The sequence below is a fragment of the Coenobita brevimanus genome, chromosome 55 (assembly GCF_032717465.1).
Source record: "Coenobita brevimanus isolate Jiangsu-jjx chromosome 55, ASM3271746v2, whole genome shotgun sequence".
In the NCBI taxonomy this organism is placed as follows: Eukaryota; Metazoa; Arthropoda; class Malacostraca; order Decapoda; family Coenobitidae; genus Coenobita; species Coenobita brevimanus.
In genome coordinates this window covers 49,156,836-49,170,376 of record NC_137008.1, presented here as the reverse complement: position 1 = coordinate 49,170,376, position 13,541 = coordinate 49,156,836, and the positions used below count along the sequence as shown (strand labels likewise).

The following is a 13,541-nucleotide window of genomic DNA, read 5'->3' as shown; positions in this document are numbered from 1 at the left end:
GTATAAAAACTTTTTAATTGACCAACTGTTACCATTTTGAAATTTAATACGAATGACGTGAATGATACCCAAATTAACACCTACAGTTGTGCAATGGCACCATGGAATATGGTAGTTTTAGATTACATTCACTGGTTGCAAAACATGGTATGCATTGTAGAACAGTCAGAAAAGGCGATGATTGTATATACTGTCAACTCCCGCTATTCGCAGGATCGCCATTTGCAGGTTTGCATATTCGCTGATTTTCTGGGAAATTATTTTGAAAATACACAGGAAGATATTCCCTATTCCCACTGTATCAGCTGTTCCCAGTGATTCATGAGTGAGTTTTTTTTGCATGTGTTCTGTGAAAAATACTGTCCTGTACAGTTAAACTGTGTACAGTATTTACCTGGGGGAGGCGGTGGCTCAGTCGGTAGAGAGGTGGCCTGCAGTCCTACCGGACCCAGGTTCAAATCCCCATGGGGGCAGGGAACAGTTTAAGGATTTGAATTTCTTGAAAATGAGACTTTACTGATCTACCAGAAGACCTGCTGATATGTCGTAAAAATACCCCCGCTAATGCCAATGCACCAGTCCTGCATGAGACAGTCCTAGCACGTATTCAATATGGATGGTGGGTGTTAGCGCCAGAGTGGTGACATGTAATGAGGTATATGGTATGTAGGTGAACTACTGGGCCTTGAAAGCAGGCTGTGAAGCCTATGCCCAGAGTCGGACACACACACACACACACACACACACACACACACACACACACACACACACACACACACACACAAGTATACACATGTGCTGGTCAGCACAGGGCATCAGCAGCTCAAATCTCCTGCCTCTTCTCTCGCAGTAGCAGTTGTTCCTAGAAGTTCATAAATGATTTTTTTTTTCATGTTCTCAGTGAGAAGTATTGTCCTATACAGCTGTATTGTATGTTTTGTACAGTTACTCTAGGTATGTGTTGTTCACCACAGGGCAGCAGAAGTATTCAGTACAGGTATATCTCGATATACAATACCCCTAGATGCGATACCTTGGCATAACGATCAGGATAGAAATACCACCATACCCCACCTAACGGTGGCCAAACCCCAATTTAACAGTGGGTTTTTATTTTTCTTACCAATTTTGATTATATTTTAGACTAAAATTGTGTGTTTTGGTTGATTTATAAACTATTTTTGACATAGATTACATATGTAATGTGTTTTAACCATAGGTTAGGTGAACATTGTCATTTTGGGGTACAGTTTACTAAGCTTGATTTTTTCCAGACTTATATATGACAATTTTCAGATTTTATTTGTTGATTTTAGTGAGTTATTTACAGGTGATAGGCATAGGTTAGCTTCTTTTACAGCTGTTAGGCCATTTAGATTAGCTATAAACTTGTTTTTGGACTTATTTGGGTAGGTTTAGGACTTGGTTGGGGGGGTGGAAGCCCAAGGCTCCAAAATGCATCCTTATACTTTACATGTTAAATCTACCTCTAGATATGATACTCCACCTAATGATGGGTTTTTACTTAACCAGTTGCATCATTAAACCGGGGCATACTTGTATTTCACTACATACATCTCCTGCCATTCTATCAAGGTATTGCTTCATGCTGTAGTACAGTTCTCCTGCTCTACTTTCACAGTGAGAGCTTGCTTATGATTTGCTCCAAGGGAAAGCTTCTGCCTATGCGTGGTCTTTCTCCCTGTCCTATTGCATGGACATGGAGGGGACCGAGGCATACTCTGCTTCGCTCATTCCATCGGTTCCTTTCACGGGTGGAGCAGTCACGTGTGTTCAACATGTGTGTTCAGTGGGTGTGTTTATTGTAATAGTGCTACTCTATCCACTGACTCTGTGAAAATATGGATCCTAAGCATGCTGCTCAATGAGCACTGACTCATGATCCCAAGCAAAAGAAGTCTGTGATGCCACTTGAAAATAAAGTGAAGTTTCTTGGCATGCTGTGTGAGGGGCACTCATTTGCGGCTGTGGGACAGCACTCCACCTTCCATCCCAGCTGCCCCTGATGACCAACCCTCACCCAGTGCTTATCCAGAGCTCAACTAGAGCTCATCCAGCCTTGCAGTACAGAACATATTCATCGTCCATCATGTACTGCACGGCAAACTCTCATCATCAGTTTCATCAGAGGTAAGTACCCTGTACAATACAGTATATTATACTCTACTGTACCCAGGATTGCTGATGTATAATCGTGTAATGTCTTTTTAGGATATATTAATGTGTCATAAAATGCATTTACAGGTGCTGTAGTGGGTTTGTAGATAACAGGAAGTGCAAAAACATTGAATTCAGTTACTTCTGTGGTTGGTTTGGGAACTCAGTATTCGTGGGGGGTTCTGGTATATAACCCCTGTGAATATTGGGACCTGACTGTAACACCATGATGTTGGTGAATTTACTGTACCCTCAAACCAGTGTGTTAACTAGTGAATACTTTTATCATTTTGGCATTCCCCAGCACTGAAAATGTGGACATTAATGGACATTAATGAATTACCTAAGAGCATGGAAAAATGGTGGTGTTGTGGCATCCTTTACTGTTTTTATTGGTTATCTATTAAACTCTGAGTACGATTATCATGTAATTGATCCCATCAACACAGAAACCTCAAGTGGCTCAACTTCATTATGTCGTACAAATGTTGGCTTTCCTTCTTTTATGATAGATATGTCTCTGTCTATAGTCAGATGCTTTATTCCTGAAGGGGGTGGCCATGAACAGATTGCCTCCTTGTCACCCTGTCTTCTGCCATAAAATTGCCCTTCCTGCATTTCTCACCACTCATTCATATACCGCTCCCTCTCTTTTTTCATTTAAATCACATACGCTCTCCTGTTCATACCTCACACTCATTTAGCATTCCACATAGCCAAAGCAATTTAAGATGTTTTCTTGTAATATATTCTATCACATCCACATCAACACCACAGTAGTTCCAAATGTCCTCACATTCTGTCTGGCTCTCCACATACTTGTAACTCAACATGCTCCTATCAGATGACCTGAAATATCTGCATTTCTCACTCTTGAATTGTTTCAACAAAGGCCAAGCTTTCCCATGCATTAGTGTGGGGGACCACAGTACTGAATTGTATTGTACTATAATACAATGCCCCCCCCCCCTCTCTCTCTCTCTCTCTCTCTCTCCAATTGTCCACACACACTCCATTAGACCTAACACTTCTTTCTTATTGATCCCTTCCTTCCTTCTAAAGTACTATCGCCATCTTGTCACTTTCTGTCTTTTCTTCACTAGCATTCTTATATGTTAGTTTTCCACCCCTTTATTACCCAGTCTTACTTCTTGATCCTCCAGAACAGTTTCTTTCAATTCTTCCATTTTATAATTTGGTTTATTTACACACACACACACACACACACACACACACACACACACACACACACACACACACACACACACACACACACATCTCATTGCCATATGTTCAGTTACCTCTCCTTCCCTTCTACTTGCTACTCTCTTGGTGAACCTGCAGATCATTTTTTGCATGAAGAAAATATTGACTCATTAACATCTCTTGGTACAATTGCCCAACAAAGCACTACCAATTCGATCCACTTTAGTTGGTACACTGCACTGGTCAACTATCCTATGTGCTCTTGCATTTCCCACATTACCACAGCTGTCTCCAGTCAGAAACACTCCTACTACTTCTCCAGATATGCTCCAACAGTTTTCTGGACATTCTTAAACAGGTTTTTATTGTATCTAACCTTTGTTTATGGAACTGGAACTGAGATGACATGTTGGTATACAGGTCGGCAGAACTCCATCACAGCCAAGGTTCACCTGAGCACCAAGCCCAGTGAGGACAGGCCAGAGAAGGACAAGGAAGGATCTCTCACCTTAGGTATATTAATACTAGATTGGTGTATGTTATAAACAGGTATTCCCCACTTGTTTTGGAATTAATGGTTCATTAATTAACTCCAGTTTTAATTTAAGGGTAGACATATTCAGTTCAAACTAACTTTGAGATGAGAAATTAGCTCCTTTTTTTTTTATTTATTTATTTATTTTTTTAGCAACTTTGTTCCAGAAGCATGTGCTTTACAGAAAAGCTGCTTCATTTAAAGTAGCAGAAATTTAAGCACACATCTTGTATGTTAAGTAAGGTATCCCTGTATGTTGATACTGTACTTTCTTGAAAGAAAATAGATAATGTAGTCTTCACAAACCAGTACAGTTGTGTTCACAAACATTAGTCCACGGTTTATTTCTATTGAAGCTTATAGGGAGGTGACAATGAGCTTACACACTGGGTCTCCCAATATGCAGGATCTCAGTACAGTATGCAAAACACCCAATATGTGAACCCGACTTTGGAGGAAGAGTACATTTTCTAATACAGTATTTGAAATGTGATTCTAAAATGCAAATCTGTTGTCTGAAAGCAAGGGAAAATAATGTTCCAGCTCAAACTGTTAGTATCCGAAGCCACCACCAGATGGCTGATTGGTTTCCTGCCCTTTCCCTCCCTCAAGGCATCTCACAAGCCAAGTCTCAAGACTCACAGTCTGTGTCTGCCCATGCTGCACTCCCATATTATTGTGTTAAGCAACATTGGGTCTGGTTAGTACTTGGATGGGTGACTGTCTGGGGACACCAGATGCTGTTGGCATCCCTACGTTTCAAGTGGGGTTGGTGGAGGATTAGTGCCCCTCCCTGTAAAACAATTAACTCTAAGCCCTTGGCCACCCCGTCTGGGATATATGGCTTCTGGCAATGAATGAAAAAATGAACATTGTACAAGACCCGCCCTTGCTCACCTGTTACATCGTGGATGCACCGCTTCATTCAAAGAATAAGAGAATCACTTTGGAGCTGAAAATGAAGGTTATAGAGCAGAACAAGGAAGGTAAATGGAACTCAAACATTGGATGTGAGCATGACTTAGGTTAATCGACAGTGAGGAACAGTCTCAAGAACAAGGAGCAGATTTTACGAACTGTCAAGACTAATGGAGGCCAGCAAGTGGACAGGTGCAATAAGGCCGCTGATCCTGCAATTTTATAAATGGAGTGCAACCCGGCAGACTGCGTTATCATTCTTTGAGCAAAAGTCTTTCTTAAAATGATAGTAAATAATGGGGAATTATTGTAAAAAACAAAGATAGGGTGAAGTGTTGACCATATACATTTACTTCCATTGATTCATTGGTTTCTAATATGTGAAATTTCCAATGTCCGGTGTATTTTGTCAACCATATTTTCTCATACTGGGAGACCTAACTGTACAGGGGAGGGAAGGGGGGATGTTTATTCACTCACAATAGAGCAGTATGTGTGGGCCTTATACTGCACTTCTTCAGTACCAATACAGACTAGAACTTCTGAATAATCCCATTTATAATAGTGCCATTCACTCCACAACACACCTCATGCACCACATTCTTACAATATAAAATACACCACAAACAGTCCACAATACCCTCACCATAGTTTTTTGCCCTCATACTACAACACAGTTACTTACCAGATGTATCTCCCCCTGACATGGCAAAATACAACTCTTAAGAAATCCACTCTGCCCTTACCATCTTACTCCTGCTCACAGTTTAGTACAGTGCCTTACTGTCAAGTACTGATAATCTTTTAGTAACATGAGATATTGCACAGCAGAACTTACCAACCACAAAAAGTAAACAGTGAAAAAAAAAAAAAAAAAAAAAAAAAAAAGCAGAGTTACACAGCCTTATATAGACAGCCGACAGTAACATCACATTACCATAACAACTGTTGTGCTGGTTCAGCACAAACATCTGCCAAGGGGTTTTTACGGTGTTATTTCCTGTTTCTTCTGGGAGAAAAGCAGTCAATATTTAAGTGTGAAAACCACTAAAAATATATTCATGTATCAACATTGTTACTCTGGTGGTGTAATATAGTATTAGGTAAGTTAAAGCTAGCATCAGAGAAAGTCTACAAACCTAGTGTCTGGAATGTGCTTTGCTTGCAAACTCTTTCTTATTATATATCTTTCCTTTATTTTATGATAGTATTTAATTTATCATTGCTGGCAGAGAAAAAGTTTCTTTATGCAGCCATCTTTTTTTGTGTGTGTGTGACTTGGAAAGCTTAAGTCAGTGAATATATCGTGTTATCATAAGTTCTGAACACTGGTTCTTTGACACATAGACAACACTCTAGAATTCAGTACAGTATAAATTTGAAAGAAAACCCTGAGTTAAGCAATAATGCTTGTCAATCTAGCAGATATTTTAGTACCAGTTACCAAGTGCTTAATCTGATTTTACTTTTTCCCACAGTAAAGTATGTTCACTGGATCACACTGCTGTATATTACTGTGTGCCCAGTAACCATTTTAAGATTCAGTTTCTATTACATCAGGTTCTGTAGGTTCCCCTAGGTTTCGTTTGTAGGTAAAGCTACAGTAAGAAAGGTCAGGTCAGACTTTGATTTAGTTAGGTATATTGCCAGTTTGCTACTTAGGTCTAGTGACTGTTTGTGTTATTTATGTCTAGTGACAGTTTGTGTTAGTTAGGTCTAGTGTCAGTCTGTGTTAGGTCCAGTGGCAGTCTGTGTTATATAGGTCTAGTAGTAGTAGTAGTAGTTGTTCCCTAGGCAGTCTGGCCGAACAGCCCCGAGTCCCTAAGGAAGGCCATGGCCAAGACTGGGCTTTCCCACAGAGCTCTCAAGGAGTGTATGTTGTGTTGTTGGCATAGTTGATTGTGTGCAATGCAGTCTTCCATAATGGGCTTATTAGTATGGGGTGCTGTGTTACATTTTGGACAGGCATTAGCGACAGAGTCATCCAGCCTCTCCTGGTAACTTTTTTTTTTTTTAATGCGAGGAAGAAGGAACCAAAGGCCGCGAGCCCACAATTGTTGTTCCTTCCAAGAGAAAAACAAAATACCAGAGAGAGCCAAATTCAAGATCTGGTTATTTTGAGGTGCCTGGACAAACTGAGTTTGAAAGACTGGAGATCATAGGAAGCAGGAAATACAGACAGAGGGAGACAGTTCCAGAGTTGACCTGTTGCATATATGAAGGACTGTGAGTAACGGTTAACTCTTGCATTAGAGAGTTGGACAGAAAAGGGATGAGAGTTTGCTGCTAGCAGACAATTCAGAGGAGCAGTGACCATTGAAGTAGCGATAGAAAAGAGATAAAGATGCAACAGTGCGACGAAGAGACAGAGATTGAAGAGAGTCAGTAAGAGGAGGAGAGTTAATGAGATGAAAAGCCTTTGGCTCCACCCTATTGAGAAGAGCGGTATGTGGGGAGCCTCCCCACACGTGAGAGTTGTACTCCACACAGGGGCAGATAAAACCCCTGTATAGGGTCAACAATTGTGCAGGGGTAAAGAAGGAACGGAGTCAGCTTAGCACACCTAATCTCTTGGAAGCAGATTTTACAAGAGATCTAATATGATCTTTCCAAGATAAGTCCCGAGTAAATGAAACCCCAAGCATGTTCAAGGATGATGCAGGATTAAGCTGAATATTATTAAACATTAGTGGATATACCTGTGGAAGATTTTGTTGGGTTGATGGATGTAAAACCTAAGTCTTTGATGCATTAAAAACAACCAGATTATTTTTACCCCAGTCAGAGATACAAGCCAAGTCAGATATTAGGTGTGCCATAGCTTCATCCCTTGTTTGTTGAAGTAACTGCTGAGATGGACGATGCGGGAACCGAATGGAAAGGTGAAGGGTGGAGTCATCAGCATAAGAGTGGATAGGGGTTAGATGTACAGCTTAGAAGGTCATTGATGAATAAAAGGAAGAGAGTTGGTGATAGGACAGAGCCCTGAGGAACACCACTATTGATAGATCTAGGAGAACGACGATGGCCGTCTTCAACAGAGGCTATATAACGACCAGAAAGGAAGCTAGAGATGAAGGCACAGATAGAAGGATAGAAACCGTAAGAGGGAGTTTGGAAATTAAAGATTTGTGCCAGACTTGATCGAAAGCCTTAGAGATGTCAAGTGCAGTGGCAAAGCTTTCGTCAAAGTCCTGAAAGGAGGATGACTGGGAGTCTGAAAGGTAGGTGAGAAGATCTCCAGTGGAGCGTCCCTGATGGAACCCATACTGGTGATCAGAAAGAAGGTTGTGACAGGAAAGATGCTTTAAAATTTTTCTATTAAGAATTGACTTGAAAATTTTTGAGATACAGGATGTTAAGGCAATTGGACGTTATAGTAAGAGAGTTGGGAATGGTCACCCTTCTATGGACTGGCTGAATAAGAGCATACTTCCAGCAAGAAAGAAAAGTACAAGTTGATAGACAAAGGTGAAAGAGCTTGCCTAGACAGGGTGTAGGCACAGTTCTTGAGGACAACAGGAGGGACTCCATTAGGCCCATATGCCTTATTAGTATTGAGGCCAGTAGTGGCAGTAAATACATCAGCGGAAGAAATTTTAATGTCAGCCATGAGGAAGTTAGAAGGGGGAAGTGATGGAGGAACAGCACCGGAATCATCTAAGGTAGAATTGGAGGAGAAAGTCTGAGTGAAGAGATCTGCTTTATCAGTAGAAGAAATAGCTACAGAGCCATCAGAGTGGAAAAGAGGAGGGAAGGATGATGAGGTAAAGTTGTTAGAAAGGTTCTTGGCAAGGTGCCAGAAGGAGCGGGAAGAATTCTAGTTGAAGAGTTGAGAGCATTAAGCATGGATGAAATTATTTTTAGCAGAGCAAATAACAGACTTAGCATGATTCTGGGCAGAAACGTATAAAAGATGTGATCCAGTGGTGGGCTGGCTCTGGTACCTTTTATAGGCCGTCTCCTTGTTGTGGACAGCATTAGAACAAGCGTGATTAAACCAAGGCTTTCTTGCGTTAGTCAGAGGATATGAGAAAGGAATATATGCTTCCATGCCCGAGAGAATAACCTTCGTAATGCGCAAGGCACACTCAGATGGCTCCCAGCCATGGAAGCAATAATCATTCCAGGGAAAATAAAAGAAGTACAGCCTGAGGGCCTCCCAATCCGCAGCTCCAAAGTGCCACAGACGACGTTTCTTTGGAGGGTCCACTGGCCATACCGGAGCGATAGGACAGGTGAAGGTGATAAGGTGTGATCGGAGGAGCCCAACGGAGAGAAAAGATTAACAGTGTAAGCAGAAGGATTAGTAGTAAGGAAGAGGTCAAGTATGTTGGAGCTCTGTCCAAGGCTGTCAGGGATACAAGTAGGGTGCTGTACAAGCTGCTCTAGGTCATTAAGGATAGAAAAGGTGCAGGCTAGTTCACCAGGTGGATCAGTGAAAGGAGAGGAGAGCCAAAGGTGGTGGTGAACATTGAAATCTGCTAGAATGGAGATTTCAGAGAAAGGAGAAATGGATAGAATGTGTTCCATCATAGAAGTAAGATAGTCAAAGAATTTTTGATGGTCAGTAGAATTAGGAGATAAGTAAACAGCGCAGATATATTTAGTCAGAGAATGACTTAAGAGGGCTGGATGATGCCCACTTCTCAACCTGGCCAGGTGGACCCTGTTCTCACGAGAGAGATAGGATTCAGAAGGGTGGATATCAGGAGGCCATGCATGCAGCTGAGTGTTGTCTTTAAGTGACTGAGTGAAGTGGCAAGTGATTTGAGTATGGATATGCTTCTGGAAGCTGGTCTGAGGCAGGCGAGTGGAGAGAGATGACAGTATATGTGTATGATATCATGTGCTGAGTGTTGTTTTGATGTTCCTTGGTGTGTGTGGATGTGCTGCCATGTAGTGAAGTGAATGTTGTGGGTTTGTGGAGGCTGCAGTGAGAATTTGGGTGCCTCTCATGTCTAGGTGATCCTTGACTTATAGGACTTTGGTTTCTTGATGTAGGTGGTTTGTGGGTGTAGTAGCAGTGCAGCCTTTGATTATTTTTAGGTCCTTGTTCTGTACGGTCTGTAGAGTGTTGTAGTATGTTTTAGTGAGGTTAGGAGCCCAAGCAGGGCTTGCATAATTCATCACTGAACATATATATTATTTGTATAATGTGGTGGTGATATCTTTTTGTGTCCAAATGTTGTATGGGCAAGTGACCTTAATGCATTGAGTCTTGATGTTATTTTATTTTTAATGTTTGTGATGTGTTGTTTAAATGATGTTGATGTATGTTACACCACGGATTTTGTGTGTGTGTGTGTGGTAGGGGATTGTTGTTTATGGTGAGGTGTGGAATGTGACTATGTTCTGCTGTCCAATTTGTGAGAAGGGTCACTGTAGATTTGGCTGGGGCAATTTTGAGCCTGTTTGTGGTGAACCATTCATGTAGTGTGTTGAGGTAAGGTTGGAGGATGTGTGCAGCTGTGTTTGCAGTTTGGTGTGTACATGTAAGTGTTATGTCATCTGGACATGAAGCTATGTGTATCTGTGGTGTGTGGGATGTGGGTATGTCTTACATGTATAGGTTAAAGGGAGTAGGGGACAAAACAGATCCTTGGGGGATCCCATTTGTGAAGTTTTTGATGTTTGAAGACTGACCAGCAAATGTTACATGTGCACATCTGCCTGGTAAATAGTTTGCCAGCCATCTTTTTGTGTTATTGTGCATGTTTGTGTTGAATGTTTTGTTTGTGTGGTTGTGGCAGGGGATGGCATCAAAAGCTTTGCTAATATCTAGTGTGACTAGGAGTGTTCTGTGTGGTGGCCTAGCTGAATTGATGCCATCAAAAACTCTCTGTGTAAGGTCTGTAACAAAAGTGTTTGTGGAGTGTAGTGGCCTAAAGCCATGTTGTGATGGGGCTAGGGGGGTGTGAAGTGTAACTAGTTGTAGTACCAGTCATTCAGTGACTAGAGGGAGTGCAAAGGAGTGTGATGGGATGGTGTGAGGACGGTAATGTGGGGTCTTTGTTGGGTTTAGGGATAGCGATGATAATGCCATGCTTCTAGAGATGTTGGGTGTTATGTTGTGTGAGTAGCTGTAGTTTGATATGTTGGTGAGTGCATGCATTGTGGTCCAAAGTGTTTAAGGTGAATGTTGCTTATGTTGTCTGGTCCATAGGCAGATGAGTGCTTAAGGTTGCTAATGATGTGCTTCATCTGGTTGTAAGTGAGGGATGCATAGTCTGGGTCTTTTACATTGAATGATACTTCGGTCATCATGATGGGGGTTTAGATGGCTGACATGTGAAAAGTGATTGATGAGAGGGTTTGCTTGTTGTTTGTTTGAAGGTATGGTGTCTGTCGTTGTGATGGCAGCATGTGATTGTGTAGTGTTGCTGTTGGAGAGTGTGATGTTGTTTAGTGTTTTGTAGAGTTTGTTGTTTTTTGTTTTGTGGTCAAGTGTTTGGAGATAGTTATTCTAGTTTAGTGTTTGTTGTTCTGATATTTTTTATCTGAGTGTTGAGCTCTTGTATTTGTTGTACGGTATCATGTGTATGTAGCAGCCGTGGCTCAGTGGGTTAGAGCGCTCTGCTCTGACTGAAGGGTCGGAGGATCGAATCCACCCAAGGGTCATTGGTAGACATCAGGAAGGGCATCCAGTCATAAAATGCTACACGCTCCAAACCAAGGTCCCCTACCCAGGGGCAACGCCTTAGCCCTTATCCAAAAAAGGGGTACCTGGCGTAAAACTCACACTATCATGTGTATGAGGTGTTGGGGAGTGTTGTAGTGTGTCCTATTGACTGATGAGGCCTTGAATTTCTGGTGTGAAGTTGGGGTTGTGTCTCTTTCTGTTGCCTCTAGGGATATATCTTTTTTCTGCTTTTTGTATAATTGTATTGAAAGTGTGCACAGTGGTGTTGATGTTGTTGATGGATGTACTGTTTAATGTTTTGAAATGTTGTTCTGTTTGAATTGTGAAGGTCTCCCAGTTGGCTCTCTTATAATTAGTGTATGTGTGTCTGTGGCCAGCTGGGGTGATTCTGGTTTTGGTAGTGATGATGACTGGGAGGTGATCAGATCCAAGGGTTTTGACTACTCTCCAGGATGTTGTGGAGGCAAGGTATGGGGAGAAAAAGGTGATGTCTGGGGATGATGGGAGGAAGAGGGCTTGGTGTGGGATATGGGTATGGTGATGGAGATTATTCAGTATGAAAAGATTATTTGTCTGGTATTGTAGTACCAGCCCTCTGTCTGTGTCAGGGTTGTTGATATACCAGGCCGAAACCTTGGTGTTGAAATCACCACCCAGGATGATGTTGGGTATGTTAGTGATGTGGTGTATTTGAGGAGAGTATTTGTGTGGTACTGTGGGGGACGATTGGGGGGAAATGTAGGTGTTGGCGATTGTTATATGTGATTTGTAACCAGTGCGTATTTTAATTGATTGTATTTCTGTTAGGTGGGGGCGCTCACCATCCACTCACTCGATGTAGTGCTGCTCTCGGGTGTCTGCCCTTTCCTCTCCTTCATCCTTCTTTCCTTCCATTCTCTTCTGTCTTTCTTTCCTTCATTCTTTCTTTGTCCTTCTGCCTATGGGTGACTTTACACTCCCTCTTCTCTTTTTCTTTCCTTCATTCTTTCCTCTTCCTTCTGCCTGTGGGTGACTACACTGAGTGACAAGCCAAATGGTTTCCTGTACACCAGGAAACCATTTACTATGCCAGGTGGTAACCATATAACCAAATTTTGATGCCTGGTGGTTTAGTGGGTAATTACTGCACTTCAATCAGATTGAGCTGGTGAAGGGTTATATCCAAGGGGTGATTAGGGTTGATTGCTCATGTAATGCCACTCAGGGATGAATGAGGCTGGTCACTCTCATCTTAAATGTCAGAACTAAGTGCCTAGCCCTGGGCTGCTATGCTCCTCATGGGACAATTTAGGATAGGATGATGGTTGGATTGATGTGAAGCATGTGTCAGGTTAATGGGCATCTAAGAGAATGGTTCATGATCATTGTGGGCGTGCGAAAAGGTTGTGTGATGTCCCCATGGTTATTCAATATATATATGGATGGGGTGATGAGAGAAGTAAAAACATGAGTAACGGAGAGAGGGATCGCATTGGTAATGAATGGTGATGGATGGAATATCTCAAAATTGTTGTATGCTGATGATGCAGTACTACTTGCAAGTACCGGACAAGAAGTTGGTATGCTAGTGCAGAGTTTTGCTGATGTCTGTGAGTGTCATGCCTTGAGAGTAAATATAGAAAAGGGCAAAGTGTTGGTTATTGAGAGAGAAGGTGACTCCCAGTGCGATGTAACAGTGAATGGAGAGAGACAGGAATTGGTGAGAGTTCAAATACCTGGATACAGTGATGGAAAAGAGAGGAAAATATGGAAAAGAAGTAGAAAGTAGAGTGACACAAGGAGGAAAAGTAGCTGGTGCAATGAAGGCTTTGATAAGAAACAGAGGCTTGAGTGTTGCAGCTGCACGAGGCTTACGTGAAGGAGTGTTAGTGCCAACTTTAACATATGGATGTGAGATTATGGTGTGGCATGAAAATGAAAAGTCAAGAGTATGAGTAGTGGAGATGGAACTGCTGAGGAATGTATGTGGAGTACAGAGGGTAGATAGGATATGAAATAGTAATCCCTTTAATATCCGAACATCCCCACTAACCAGACATGATCGTCCCGGGATCCAATATT

At 41.9% G+C, this 13,541-nt stretch overlaps 1 protein-coding gene across 1 annotated transcript in view; it reads left to right on the top strand.

The window, feature by feature from the left end:
- Plc21C (Phospholipase C at 21C) overlaps window positions 1-13,541 on the top strand; it is a 739,135-nt gene that overhangs the window by 531,096 nt on the left and 194,498 nt on the right. Inside the window, exon 21 of the mRNA XM_080273643.1 lies at window positions 3,805-3,897. Within this exon, the coding sequence (XP_080129769.1) occupies window positions 3,805-3,897 (93 nt within the window). The remainder of the gene's footprint in view (window positions 1-3,804; window positions 3,898-13,541) is intronic.